Source organism: Meriones unguiculatus, chromosome 9 (genome assembly GCF_030254825.1).
Source record: "Meriones unguiculatus strain TT.TT164.6M chromosome 9, Bangor_MerUng_6.1, whole genome shotgun sequence".
Taxonomy (NCBI): domain Eukaryota; kingdom Metazoa; phylum Chordata; class Mammalia; order Rodentia; family Muridae; genus Meriones; species Meriones unguiculatus.
Genome location: NC_083357.1, coordinates 82509865 through 82525656, shown reverse-complemented (window position 1 = coordinate 82525656; position 15792 = coordinate 82509865). Strand labels below are relative to the sequence as shown.

Here is a 15792-nt window from a genome sequence, read left to right as displayed (position 1 = left end):
GTGAGAACTGCAAATGCCAATTGACTCTGGCCTGAGATGGGTGATCACAATGAGAACTGAGAAGCACTTTAGGAGTTTGGTGGGTGGAGGACATATTGGAGAGGGTTAGAGAAGTTGATGGCAAAATAGACATGATGAGGCTGGACCTTTTTACTGAAAAATATAGCTTTGAAGTGAAGCTGAGGGGTGTATGATGAACTCAGAGAAATGCAGTCCTGGAAAGCTTCTAAAATTGAAGGAGAGCCCTTGGTGTTACTAAAGATGAAAAGGATCCATTTGAGAGGCAAGAGATGAAGATATATGAAAGACAGAAGGTAAAAACTGCAGTTTAGAAGAAAAGGAAGGGTCCTAGATAGAAAAGAGGGCTGAAATAGAATGTGTGTGCAGGGGGATTAATGTACAGTAGAGAAAGGGAGCCCGTCTTTGATAAAGGTTGGAATGCAGGCAGTGGAAGATGATAGTTTCCTGAGTGGTTCGTCTTTTTTTGTCTCCAGGAGATAGGAGTGGAGGCAGTTCACTAAAATTGAGATGGAAGTGGTTCATGCTATAAATGGGTCTCTGTGTTATTTGAACCTTAGTCTTACCCTTAAGTTTGGCTTGCTTTGTTCTTTTTGTTCTAACTTCTGAAGAACACTTACTTGAGTCTAAACGCAGCCTGGAAAGAAATCAGAATTAACTTGGGGTAGGCAGATGATCAGGAGACCTAGACATATATGAACCTTAATCCTGAGCAAGGTCAGTTCTTTCAATCTAGGAAGTGAAAAATCAATAACCCGCACTTTTGCAGGAGGATCTGAGATAGGCTGTGGGCTACTTCATGACCTTGGAACCAAAGACCCAACTATTCCCAATGCCATCATCAAAATACACAAAAAGCAAACCTGAATTTTAGATCTTTCCTCATTCCAGCTGACCATATATAAAGGATAAGACTAGGTAACACGGCATGTGTGTTCTTAGTGTCCTAAAAAAGCTAGCCCAGCTTCATCATGAGGCAAAGACTACCTACCTGGCTTGCCTAAGGAGTCATAAAGAACTCACGGTCTTCTGTTTCAAGACAGCCACATATATCCGATGTATCATTCTGGAGATGGAGCCCAGTCAATGACGCTGGACAGGCCCCTGTAAGACCAAACATTTGCAGTTGTTACCTGTAACATATCTTCTTCCTACAAGTACAATCTGCCTCCATCAGTTGTGCAGAGAATTGTGTGGTGGCCTTTACTGGCTTTGCCATCAATTCTTTCAGAGTTAGGTCATCGTGTTTTCTCATCTGGTGGTGGCCCAAGGACCCCAAAGGCAGAATTTTTTACTATTAGTGATTATGGGATCAGGCTCCATTTTTGTTTTGTTTTGTTTTCTGTGGCACTGAATCCTCCTAGTTGTTTATCAGTTTAAATACTGCTCAGTCTCATTTACGACCTTCTTTTCTTGCTATTATAATTCCCTGGGTATGTGTTTCCTCTTTGCTCTCAGTCTCTATGGCTTTCCTTCTGGGAAGAGTTCTCAGACTCTATCATATCCATGCAGAAAATGCCACAGTTAAGTCTTTTTATTCTGAAATTTATTCTCAGTTCTAACATAATCTCTTTATTATTGTTATTATTTTTGTTTTGTGTATAGACTATAAAAGTGTTTATGGATGTCCATGAATGTACAAGTGTGCATTTGTGTGCAGGTTAGAGGACAGCCTCTGCTATCACTCCTTATGTGATAATATATACATTTCTTTTCCATGACAGGGTCTCTCCAGCTTAGAACCCAGGCAGTAGGCAAGGGTGGATAGCCACAGGAGTTTCAGGTTTTCATGTACTTTCACCTTCCAAACAATGTAATTACTAACTTTTTGTTTGGTTGGTTTGGTTTTTGTTGTTCTTGTTGTTACTACTTTTTTTTTTTTCAAGACAGGGTTTCTCTGTGTACACTTGGCTATCTTAGACTCATTTTGTAGACCAGGCTGGCTTAAAACTCACAGAGACCCGTCTGCCTCTGCCTCCCTGAGTGTTGGGATTAAAGGCGTGTGCTACTGCGCCTGGCTTGTTACTGTTTCTAACTTCGGTTCTGGAGAACCAAAATCCTGTTGTCATGCTTGCAAGCACTTTACTAAGTTATGAGCTATGTCTCCAGCCTTAGTTAAATTAGCTGTTGATTTTCTCCCAGGTGCTTTGTCATTGCCTCAAATTTAAAAGGTCTAATTGAAAGCAGTCATTCACTGAAGTCAATTTCTTTTGTGGCCAGATGATTCAGTAATCACCTGGACTGCAGCAGTGTTTTCCTAACTTGTTTTGTCATCAGACACATTCTAGCTGGGAGTACTGGACTTACCAGGCCAGATAGTTTTTGTGTTGAAAGGAGTTGGAAGCACTTCCTAGAGAGCTTCATCATCACAGCAGATGATCTTTGGTCTCTTACATGTCCAAAGTCTCATAAGTTAATACTCTACTTCCTTCTCTCAGATGGGCAGAAGTTGTTAACAGTCATGTGATTCTGTGAAAACTGTTGTGTCTCAATGAGGCCTCTAACTTGTTACATGAATATCAAATACCAGTATCATATTGTTACTGTAACGAGTGTTAGATGTGGGAGACATTATTTAGAGACATAGACTAAGCAGAAGCTTGCTTTCTCATACTCTTGCCTTCAACTCTGTCCTTTTTGGCAGTTCTCCACACCAGTGACAAATTGATTTCTGAAAGTGTCACTTTTCTTTTGTCACTCTTGCTCATAACCCCAGTGGCCTCCTATCACCTTCAGGAAGGATATACAGAACCCTGCACTCAAGGCAAGTGTTCCTTCAAAAGCAATCTGTGCTGCTTAAAAACTTTTAATTTCTAATTTAGCACCCGAGCAATTTGAAGTAGAAACAATGCTTTCTAAAATGTGTGGATATCAATTATTTTGGAATTTAGGTTACCTCTCTCTGTTGGATAGTATTTAAAAGGTCATCCTTCACACCATTTGGCCACAAAACACACATTTGGCCCTTTGTAGCTGAACACCACACACTTAAAATGAAAATAGGTTTTAAATGGGGGAAAAGCAATTCTACCATACCCGATATGAAGTACTCTTTATCTGCATATGTTTCTCTACCCCTGTAACTTCTGGGAATAGACTCTTGAGCAATTCAGCCGGGTCTGCCTTGGCTCTGAAAGGTATTCCCAGTAAGCTGTAAATGATTGATTTCAGATCGGTCTTTGAGCTGATAGCAGGAAGGCAGAGGGAGCATGAACATTTTGGATGCCTGGATGGAGTTAGAGGTAGCAGCAAAAATAACTCACATGCCTTACTAGCTTGGTTATAGTGTGTTGGCCTCTTTCAGTCCATGCAGGTCTTTTACTTTGAACATTGTCAGGTGTGATTTCCTTCTGCTTTCTGCAGTTTCCTTAAATGGTCTGGGTTGAAGAGCTTCTCTTAATTAGTCATTACTTGGGGGCAAAAAGTAAAGTGCCTTTTCCAGAACTCTGAACTTAACTTCCCTCCTAGACAGGTCTGAACTCTCTTAGGAGGAAAGATTGGAAGTCAGTTATTTCAATACTTCTATTCATATCTAGGTCATTTTTCTTTTGTATGTTTTGTTTTGAGGTGTGTCTCTGTTGCAGTTTATCTGAGAATACTTCCATTGATCAGCACCAAGTGCTTTTCCTCACCATTATCAATATTGCTACAATGGGTATCGATAAGCATGATGTACAGTGTATGTTTATGAACATTTTGAAAGAGTATTGTTGAAAACAGAAAATTCTGTCCTTGGCATGGATCTTTTCACTATCAAGATCAATATTAATGTTCTTAAGAGTCACCTGTGCAGAAAAGATGCAGGTGGGAGAGTGGGAAGGGCATGGGAAGCAAGACTTTCCCTTTTCTTCCAGTGACTGCACATTTGGCAAAATAAATATTATTTATTTAAAGAAGAAATTTCTTGTGACACATTTTTTTGGCAGTTTTTGTGGTTTTATTTTAAACACAAAACACGGACACAAGCCATCTACTCATTCTCTTCACTGCGCAGCCTGGCGTTGGGATTGGTCACTCTGATGGCCAGCTGTGCTGCTCTTTCTACGATGGCTTTCCGGTTCTTGGAGGACACATTGTGAGCAATCTCAGCATAGTAAGACTTGTTGCACATCAGCAGCACCTCCAGCTCTTTGACATTGTGGACCAGAAACTTCCGGAAGCCGCTGGGCAGCATGTGCTTAGTTTTCTTGTTGCTCCCATAACCAATGTTGGGCATCAGGATCTGGCCCTTGAATCTTCTCCGAACCCTGTTGTCAATACCTCTGGGTTTCCGCCAGTTTCGCTTGATTTTGACATATCGGTCTGACTGGTGCCTGATGAACTTCTTGGTCCTCTTTTTGACGATCTTGGGCTTCACCAGGGGCCGGAGGGCAGCCATGTTGCCTCCAAACAGATGGCAGCCACCTCGTAGGTAGCGCCGAGGAAGAAGCGTGACACATTTTTTTTGATGTTGTTAAAATCTGCAGCATAGGAAGCAAATCAGATTTTAAAAAGATGAGAACACTCTGGTTCTCCTTGGCCAGTGGGTATGCAAGGAAGATGAGAACACTCTGGTTCTCCTTGACCAGAGTGTGCAAAATGGTCAGGAGTGCACCACAGAGGTAGGGACTTTGGGTCCCTCTCAGCATAGTGGAGCCTGTGCCCACACAATCCCTTGAGTTAACCTCCTATTCTTCTCTAAAAGGAGCGCTTCTCGTCAAATTTACTTTGATAAAAGGGAATTAGTACGTTCTGTTTTCTTTTCAAGGTACTTGCCTGCTCGCTTCTGTGCTCCCTCAGCTATTCCTCTTCTTACTCATTTTCTTATTTGTAGACCTGGTGGAAAGCTGAGTTGTTTCTGTAAATTTTCATTTGACAATCTATAGAGAAAGCTGGCTGTGAAACCTGGCCTGCCACTTATAAATTGTGCTGATCTGAGCAAGGGATTTAATTTCCCGGAGCTTCAATTTCCCCACCTAAAATAATGATGCAGAAATCGCCATCATGCGGAGTTATTGAAGGAAGCCGGTAAGATACTCTTGAGATAATGCTGACATCTATCTGCTCTCTGAAGCTCCTGGTGATGCGAGGTACTGGGAACATGTTTTGATGATTTCTTATCTGTATGTGTCTCAGTCAATATCAAATGACTTTCTCTTCCTGCACAACACATGCTGCTGAGGGAGGAGCAAAGGAAGCAGGAGATACCGGAGAATATTGAAAATGTCTCCTAATTCCCTGTGGCCTGCTTTGATCTCAGTTTTTTGTTGAGGGCTCTTTCTCACTCTTATCCTGCAAACCAGCAAATAGATGCAATTTTCAAGATACTGAGTTTCTCTCTGCCTTTGTAACATTTCCAGTCACCTCTTTTTCCATCAGAAAAGACACTGCAAGGCTCATGATGGCGTGCATGAAAGGAAATGACCAGTAAGAGAGGGCTTCTGAGCTGCAGCTCTCAAAAAGAGCCCTTCTTTTCAAGGTCATTGTTCTTCAAGGACTGACAATTTGGTTGGGTTTGTCTACTATAAATATCATCTTATTTATGTTAAAGTGAAATTGTGTTTTAGATGTTGGTTCCCTTGTTTGTCTTTGGATAGATTTGATATATGTTCTTTGAAAAAAATTGAGAAATGAGAGTAACAGATAATAAAAATACCATAATAAAAATAGAATCTAGAGATTTTTCTCAAGGTAATTTCTTTAAAACTAGTGACATGTATTCTCATACACACAGTTTTACCCAATAAGCTCACATTTTTGCAACAAATTCTTACACATGTAATTTCTTAATTAAGTTATGGATTTCTGACATATGTGCATATTTTTTATTTTTTTGTAGTCTAAGGTGACATTGAGTTTGCTATGTAGCCCAGGATGACTTTGAACTCACAGTCTTTCTGATTCAGCTTCACAGTGCTGGAATTGTAATGCAGCAACTCAGTTCTTGTGTTAAATGGGCTTGATATTGAGTTCAACCTCTCCTTCTCAGTGTGACCCACCTGCCTCCACCTTCTGAGTCTTACGATTACAGATGTATATATCCATGTCTATCCTGATGCAATATCAATACGTCATCTTAACATGCTATACATAAAATAGGCTTTATATAAAATTAGATCACAAAGGACTGTGGAAAATCACATGAAGGCATTTTTTATTTAATGAGTGAATTGTTTAACTAAAGAATGTGATATGGTCATACTTGAATATTTGTCAGGGCTCAGTAGCAAACAGAGGAACAATGTCTGGCTTCTTATAGCAGAAAAGGATTTAGTACAGGTTTTAAGCAGCTTAGAGAGGTTTTGGAAGGGCAGAAACCTGGCTACAGACTGGTTTTCAGACATAACAATTATATAAGTCACACTGTCATGGTGGCTGGCCAAGGAACTTCTTCAGCTACAGTCACCATCTTCTTCTAAAGAGCGACAGTGCCTTGTCCAAACTCAAGAAAACTACTCAATCTGGAGCTGCTTTTGCTACCTTGATTTTGGCTTTGGTCCTGAGATGTTAGAGACCAGCTGAACATCAGAGTAATGCTTTTCAATCCTGTCTGTATAGGACAATCACCTTAAGTGCTTTATCAAAGCACAAAAACTTGTTCAGCTCCCCAAAGACTTTATTTAATTGATCTGGAGCAAGGCCCATTCATAGTATTGAAAGCAAATCACAAAACCTCTGGGTGTTGCTAGGTCAAACTTAAGCCTGAGAATAATTATAGAGGGACCTCTGTGACAGACACACTGTAGAGCTAAGCAAATTGTTAACCTTACAGTGCTTTCAGGGACCTCAGTAGATGCCATTTCTGTCATCTAACTTAGAACATGTTGTGGATGCTGTGTGAAAAATGCAGAAGGCATTTGTGAAGAGTGGTCCTTCATCATGCCAGCCTCTGTTCATTGTGGCAGCAGAGTATGGAGGGGTATTAGGAAGATAACTGGGAAAAGGTTAGGGGTGTTTAGAAGAGGTTCAGGTAACTAATGAAGAAGGCTGAAACATGGCACTGAGAATAAGAAAAACATGGAGTAAGCTATTTGGGGAAAAAAGTTAAGATGTTGAACAGATGAACTTGGCATTTTAGATGTAGATGTATGGCTGAAGAAAATAAAAAAAAAACAAAAACAAAACAAGATAGCTAAGATAACTAATGTCTTAGTTAGGATTTTAATTGCTGTGATAAAAGACCACACAAAAAGCAACAAGGAGATGAAAGGGCTTTTTTCATCTTATAGCCTCTATTCCATCATCCAGGGATGAAACCTCGAATGAGAAACCAATGCAGAGGCCATGGAGGAATTGCTTACTGGCTTGATATTCCAGGATTGTTCAAGTTGCTTTCTTATAGCACCTAAGACTAACAGCCCAGGGGTGGCACATTTCACAGTGATCTGGGCCTTCCCACATCAATAAAGAAAACATACAACATGCTTGGCTACAGGCCAATCTGGTAGTTGCATTTTCACAATTGAGATTTCCTCTTCCCAAATGACTGTATCTTGTATCAAGTTGACACAGACCTAGCCAGCTCATATGTGGTTTGAGGTGATCTGTTAATTGGTTAGATCATTCCACTTAGGAATATTAGTTAAGGGCTTCAAGGAAGAATAAGAAATTTAGGTTTATCTATGTTTACCAGATGGTTCAATAGCCAAATCTGAATATATGGACAGACACTGAACTGGGGGTAGAGATTTATGAGTAACTAACTACATTCTGAATTTCAATGAGTGACTATGAGTGAATGGAGCCACCTACGTATATTATTCAAAGTAGAATACTGGGAATCATCAATATGTAAAACAGATGGATAAAAGCAGCCCCCACCAGAAATATAAGAAAGCCAATAATGTATGATCTCAAAACCAGGAAAAATCAGCCACTTCTCAAAGGAGGTACATAAATGAATAAACATACTTGTAAGGAACATTATTAGTGATTTAAGAACTGCAAATAGAAACTTCAACGAGATGCTACTTTATTCCCACATGAATGATTATAATATGTAAACCCCAAATATTGTCAAGGTTTGTAAAAAGAAGGACCACCACACATTGCTATGTAGTCACTTTTGAAAGTTGTTTGGCAGTTCTTCAAAGAAATGAACACAGAGAAGCCACTTGACTCAGCAATGTCATTTGTAATAAGTATCCAAAGAGAAATGAAAATATATACAACATCTCATACATAAATGTTCATGGTAGTATTGCTCAAGAAACTCAAAAATTTAAAAAAAATTTAAATGCGAGTGAACCAATATATAGATTATCAATACATACTATACTGGCACAATGGTATACTATTCAGACATAAAAGAAATGAAGTTTTTATATATCACAAAATATCCATGAATATTTAAAACATGCTAAGTTTTGAGTATAACGCTAACTACATTAATATAAGATTTCATTTATATGAATTACCCAGAACAGGCAAATCCAAAGACACAAAGAAGATACTATTTCTCAGGGAAGGAAAGAAGTGAATGACACTAATGAGTACAGTGTTTCTCTCTTGTGTGATAAAATATTTTATAGATAGATAGAGGTGACTGATGCATAACTTAGTCAATGTGGTAAAACTCACTGAGTTATACTCTTTAAAAGGGTAAACTTTATGTTATGTGAATCACATTTCAATAAAACTAGTGTTTTAGCTCAATGGAAGAAGGCTTTCAAGAAAAAAATAGCTAGAGGTCAGCCTATCAATTGCCATCAAAATGCCAACTTTCTTTTGCAACAGATGACATTGGTGAAAACACTTTTCCAAGGTGCGTTGTGAGTGCAAATTGTATCATGGAGTCAGTGAAGAGAAAGAGTAGATTATAAACAAAGGCAGTACTTTTAGACACCTTCCACAGACAAAGGAGGAGATAGATAAGGAGAGGACGGAGTATAGAATGACGTAATTAGCTTTGAGATGTTTGTTTGCATTTGACACCATGCTTAATTTGGTGCTTATAGTGAGGAGTCATTAAAGATGGACAACAGAAGTGAGGGAAAAATATATGGGTGGTGGGAGGTAGGCGCTGGAAGAATAGAGAGCTTGAAAGCTAGGATCACGTGAAAAGAATGAAAGCTCCTGGCTTTGAGAGTCCTACTGAGTCTAGAGACCTTGATTTTATTGTAGCATCTGCCATTCATTCATTCATTCATTCATTCATTCATTCATTCACTAAATATATATCCTGCCTCAAAGACGTCACTGATAATGAGTATTTTTGAGTTTAAGTGTGTTGTGCCCAGAGATACATGGAAGAAGAACAGAGTGAGAACCACTAATGTTGGCTGGAGAGTGACTGAAGTCAGATTCTACCTTAACAGGGATCATGAAGACAGTAGAGGAGGGAAGCAATTAGAGGTCTTGGTGAGGTTCAGTAACAATATGCATGTTTCTTCAACACTGTTGTATTAAATGTTACAGCTCGTATTGCCCTCCTTACCACACTATTATTTTCATAAGAAAAGACCAAATATCTACGTAGAGGAAGAAACATGCTCACCTTCACTTGCCCTGGACCAGGCCTAATTGCTCTTATCCCAGGACAGCTGCCTCCTCCATAGCTTGGCTCTAACAACCAAACAGCTTGGAAACAGTACATATTGGACATGTGACACTGCAAGCTGGAAAGACGGGAGCCGTGGCTATGAGACTGCCACTCTCTAAGTTATAAGAGTAGATAGCAAGAACTTCTAATGATGAGAGGTGAGTATATAAGGGTCTGGGCCACTCCAAAGGACGTGACAGCAGGATGAGAATGGCAGGAGAGGTCATCTTGAAATTACAGATACAAATAATTTTTGAGATGCTTGGACTGAAACCAAAGCTTTGCAGATGTCTTGCATATTACCCTCGAGGTCCCTACGCATGCACAAATAAAGACATTTTTTTTTTTCTTTTTTGAGACCATCTTTTGGTGTCAGCCTGGAAACCCAACTCTCTGGGGCTGATGCCAGAAGCTAGAATGATGAGGGAAAAGGAAGTGAGCCTCTGTGTTGTAAGTTTTGCAGTTGTCTTTCCTCTGTCCCTCAGTTACAACAGAATAATACAACAAACAGGCAACAATGACAAAATGAAGCGGCAAGAAGAAGAAAAGGAAGAAAAAAAAATGTCTGCAAGGATATTAATCAGATGGTTCAAAGTCAGACCGGTGAAAAATCTGAAAATCCTGACATCACTAGGTTAAGACCCACATTCTGTATGCGTTTCTTGATGAGACCCTAGGAAAACTAATTCATTTTTTGTCTCTCTGTTTTTCGATTTTTCTAAATGTGCATGTGTGGTATCCATGTATGCATGTTTCTTTTTGCTCTCGTTTGGGTCCAAGCATGTGTGTGTGTGTGTGTGTGTGTGTGTGTGGACCTGCACATAGAGGCCCAATCCTGAGACGGGGAATCATTCTCTCTCATTCTTCCACCTCATCCTTTAAGGCAAAACCAATCAAACCCAGAGCTTGTGATATGGTTAGTTTCCCAGCACTGTGCTTTGGGAATCCCGTCTCTTCCTTCTGAGGCTGGAATATAGGCAGGCTGCCATGCCCACTTGGGAGTCTGAACTCAGGTTTGTTCAGCAACTGCTTTAACCACTGAAGCATCTCCCCAGCCCAGGAAAAATTAATTTCAGTCGTATTTGGCTTCTGATGAAATTAATGACCATCTCTGTGGAAAACTAAGTTCTATACCAGAATATACCAAATAGACCATAGTGATTCTTCAGACACATGGAGCTTCATTCTTGCCAGGAGCAATAAATTCACTCAGGCTAAAATCCTTTCTTCTTGTTCCCTACGCCTGGGCAGTCTTTCCATAGGCATCTGCATAGATCACCCACCCTTCCTTCAGATCTCTTCTCAAATGTCATCTTCTTAGAGAGGTTCCCCTGCCTCTCTCCATAAAATGTCACCAAGCCCTCCTTCCAGCTGCTACTCTCCCTGCTCCCTCGCTCATGTTTTGCCATGACACTCATCACCATATGACATAATCGGTACTTGTTTGCTCATTGTCTGTCTCTTCCACAAGGGTCTACGTACCATGAGGCCTGAGGCATGGTCAGTTTTGTTCCTGTCTGTCATTGTGCAGCCCTTGGAGTGATGCCAAGTCCTGACAACGGAGATGTGCTCAGAGTCTATTCAATGATCGGCAAAAAAAGTGAAGCATTACCCAGCTGTTGCCCTGTGCTGCATACTCTTAACTCCTGCCAGAAGTGTTTCATGACCACTTCCAGTCTTCGCATGACTACTGTAAAGCTGCTGTCTTCTCCTCACACTGTTTTACCTTATGCATAACAATGCCTCATTATTTCCTTCTCCCAGACTATAACAACACATGCTGCCAAGGACGGCAGGCTCCCATAGGGACTTATCTGTCATTATCTACTACAGATGTTTCCTATCCCCATTTTATTAGGATTTATTAATGCATAAAATAATCAGTGACACTTCTACATGTAAACATTATACATGTATACATTATACTTTGATCGCTTCCAATCCTTTATTCCTATATTCTCTTCCCCACTCTCACTGGTCCGTTTTCTTTACCACCAAGCCCTCTTTTTACTTCAATGTATTATCTCCAGTTTTTCTTTTACTTATTACTGTTACATGTATACACTCATAAATATATAAACAACCTTATGAACCCATTTAATGTTGCTCATTTGTATTTCAGGCTGACCATTTAATATTGGGAAACCAATTAAAGAGCTCATCCCCTGGAAAGACTAATTCCCCTCTCTAAACAGCCATTGATTGCCCATTGTTCTTCATCTAGGGGTGCGTGTTGTGAGATATCCCCTATCCAGGTTAGCACATCAGATGGTGCTGTCACCATGAAGGTCTTGTTTAGGTGACTGTAAAGTTGCAGCCAAAGAAGCTGTAAAGATACAGCTTCCATGCCTATACAGAAGATACACTCTTGCAATAGGCATACTGGTTCCTTGGCTCTTGTAATTTTTCCACCCCCTCTTCTCTGTTGTTCCCTGAGCCTTAAGTGTGGTGGTTGTGTACATATAGATATATATTTGGTACATCTACAGCTATACATACATATGCTGTAAATGTACCAAATGGAGCTTGTTCTTGAATCTTAACCAGTTAAGGTTTTCTGTCATAGCATCTATCTTAGTAAGATTTCCATTGCTGTGAATTGACCCCATGACCAAGGTCATGCTTATAAAGAACAACATTTAATTGGGGCTGGCTTACAGTTTCAGAGGTTTAGTCTATTTTCCTCATGATGGGAAGCATGGCAGCGTATGGGCAGACATGGTGCTAAAGAAGGAAGTGAGTTCTACATCTTGATTCAGAGGCAGCAAGGAGGAGACCAGATGTGTTTCACACCGAGCATAGTTTACGCATTTAAGACCTCAAAGCCCTGCTTCTGCAGTGACACACTTCCTCTAACAAGGCCGTGCCTCCTCCAACAAGACCACACCTCCTAATAGTGCCACTCCCTATGCCTGAGCATTCAAACACATGAATCTATGGGGACCAAAACTATTCAAACCACCACAGTCTCCATCTGCTACAAAAGATTTTTGATAAGTTACACTTATCTGTGGATAAGAAGATTAAGCATTCTGAATGCAGGTAGAAATGATTCTGGCTCAGGGAAGTAAAAGTTCTCTAGATCCCTTGGCCTGATACATCCCCTGGAGTGATTTTTGGGCCCATTTCTTGTTTCTTCATCTCAATCTGACCTTTCTTACACTGGAATGTATTCCCCCACTTTCTCCATTTACTGAGCCACTTTTGCCCCCATGACTCCCAAACTCAAAAAAAAGAAAGAAACAAGTTCTTTCTCTGTCCATATAGGAGACAGTTTAAAATGATGTGGCATTAGGCATAAAACAAAAATAAAATGAAACTGCAACTCTTTGGCTCACAAAGGTACGTCTGCACTACATCATTTTGCTTTTGATTCTAGTAGACACTGCCCCCATGAACTTGAGTCTTCCATAGACAGAGGATTGCTTAAGTCTTCCTTCTACTTTCATACCACTTCTCCTCCATCACAACTCTCTGACATTTCCAGTTGCTTGTATTTTCAAAACCAAGTTGATTAAGGCTCTCTCCCCTCTTGCTCCTGTTTTGCATTACAAGAATCATCTTGCTTGAACGTAAAATTGAAGGCAGTGTGGAGTAACTACAACGACATGGAAAATGCTTATAATAATTATAGGAGAGAGATAATTATACCACCGGCTTCAACAGCAGAAAGTTGAATATACACAGACTAGGTGGGTTCAGAATTTCCTAGGGGTTTTTAGCTGGGGGTAACCTCACAGGGAGAGTCGAGGAATACTAAAGAGTCAACAATAAATCTGTTTCAGGCTTGACAAACTTTATAGTGCTCCAATATTTGCAAATCACAAGTTCATTTTTTAGCATGTCTACAAATTCAAGGCTAATCTATATATGTATTGGCTTTATGCTTCCATGTATATAAGCCTTTCAATATAAGGAAGACTGGGACATCTGTATTCCATTTCAAAGATGAAAGCACAATCAAAGGCTTTAGATGAGTACCTATAATCATTGAGGCATCCTGCTACTTCATCTATGCATAAGTAAACCATTACTGATCTCTTTAATCACAAGACAGAGAGATTTCATATGTTTGTCAATAGTGAATTATACTAAGCATTGTAACATGAGCTGTGAAAATTAATTTTTAGGATAGAACACAAAGTCACAGACTTTATCATGGCGACTTTGTATATGTATGTCATTGCTCATTCGCCTTTGATTCTAGAGACTTTTATTTTTTTTTAATTTTTTTTATCAGTTACATTTTATTAACTCTGTATCCCAGCCGTGTCCCGATCCCTCATTCCCTCCCAGTCCCTCCCTCCCTCCCTCCCTCATCTCCACCGTGCCCCTTTCCAAGTCCACTGATAGGGGGGACCTCCTCCCCATTCATCTGATCCTGTTTTATCAGGTATCTTCAGGACTGGCTGCAAAGCCCTCCTCTGTGGCCTAACAGGACTGCTCCTCCCTTCAGGGGTGGGGAGACCAAAGAGCCAGTCATTGAGTTCCTGTTAGAAATAGTCCCTGTTCCCCTCACTTTGGGAAACCAATTGGTTACTGAGCTACCACAGGTTACATCTGAGTGGAGGTTCTAGGTTATATCCATACATGGTCCTTGGTTGAATGTCAGTCTCAGAAAAGACCCTGTGCCCAGATATATTTGGTCCTTGTGGAGCTCCTATCCTTTCCCCATCAGACTAACTCCCCTTCTTTCTTATGATTTCCTGTACTCTGCCAAAGGTTTGGTCATGAGTCTTTGCTTTGAAAACACTGCTAGTTAGAGTCTTTCAGATGCGCTCAGTAGACTCCTGTCATACGTTCAATGCACATCCCATCTGTCTTTCTAAATGAGGATTGATCATCTTACCCCATGTCCGCTCAATTGATTATCTTTTTTAGGTGTATAGATTTCATTATGTTTATCATATCTTATAGGTCTATATAAGTGAGTATATCCCATGTTTGTCTTTCTCCTTCTGGGATATTTCACTCAGAATGATCTTTTCTAGATCCCACCATTTGCCTGCAAATTTCATGATTTCCTCCTTTTTGATTGCTGAGTAGTATTCCATTGTATAAAAATACCACAATTTCTGTACCCATTCCACCGTTGATGGACATCTGGGTTGTTTCCAGGTTCTGGCTATTACAAATAGAGCTGCTATAAACATGGTTGAGCAAGTGTCCTTTTTGTGTACTTGAACAAACTTTGGGTATATACCTAGCAGTGGTATAGCTGGGTCTGGAGGAAGCACTATTCCTATTTGTCTTAGAAAGCGCCAGATAGCTTTCCAGAGTGGTTGTACCAGTTTACATTCCCACCAGCAGTGGAGGAGGGTTCCCCTTTCTCCACAACCTCTCCAGCATGTGTTATCGCTTGAGTTTTTCATCTTGGCCATTCTGATGGGTGTAAGGTGATATCTCAGGGTCGTTTTGATTTGCATTTCCCTGGTGGCTAAAGAGGATGAGCATTTCTTTAAGTGTTTTTCTGCCATTCGATATTCCTCTGTCGAGAATTCTCTGTTTAGCTCTGTTCCCCATTTTTTAAGAGGTCAAAGTGTCACTATTTGCAGATGATATGATAGTATATATGAGCGACCCCAAAAATTCAACCAGAGAACTCCTTCAGCTGATAAACACCTTCAGCAAAGTGGCAGGATACAAAATCAACTCAAAAAAATCAGAAGCCCTCCTATATACCAAAGACAAAAAGGCTGAGAAAGAAATTAGGGAAACAACACCCTTCACAATAGCCACTAATAACATAAAGTACCTTGGTGTGACTCTAACCAAGCAAGTGAAAGACCTGTTTGAGAAAAACTTCAAGTCTCTGAAGAAAGAAATCGAAGAAGATATCAGAAGATGGAAAGATCTAGAGACTTTTAAATACCTCCACAGCTTATTTATTTATTCCTTCCTCCTCCTTCCATCATCTCTCTTCTTCTTTCAATGAAAATGATATTTTATTTAGCCCTTTCAGTTTGCAATTGGCACTCTGGGGATTCTAAATTAAGATCCTTGTCCATGAGTTTCCTAGACATATCAGAAAAACACATAGCCTCATGTTCACATTGTTCTGATGCACTCTGTCTAACCAAACCAAAATATTTAGCCTCATGTTCCATATTGTTCTGCTGTACTCTGTCAACCCAAACCTTATGAATGGGCGGTCTCTCATGAATCCCTTTGCCCACCCTTTCCCTTGGGAAGATGGAGTCCTCAAGGATGTCATGGCATGTCTTCAGGGATACTTTTGCTTAGTTTTCATAAGG

The 15792-nt window shown here is 40.1% G+C and overlaps 1 protein-coding gene across 1 annotated transcript; it reads right to left on the bottom strand.

Moving 5' to 3' along the window:
* Positions 1-3932: 3932 nt before the first annotated feature.
* LOC110540802 (large ribosomal subunit protein eL32-like) lies at positions 3933-4447 on the bottom strand. Its single transcript, XM_060391497.1, has one exon. The coding sequence runs from the start codon at positions 4394-4396 to the stop codon at positions 3989-3991; it is 408 nt and encodes a 135-aa protein (XP_060247480.1). The 5' UTR covers positions 4397-4447; the 3' UTR covers positions 3933-3988.
* Positions 4448-15792: the final 11345 nt, after the last annotated feature.

Excerpts from the sequence above, each read along its gene's own strand:
- LOC110540802 (XM_060391497.1), bottom strand. The coding sequence starts at position 4,396 with ATGGCTGCCCTCCGGCCCCTGGTGAAGCCCAAGATCGTCAAAAAGAGG.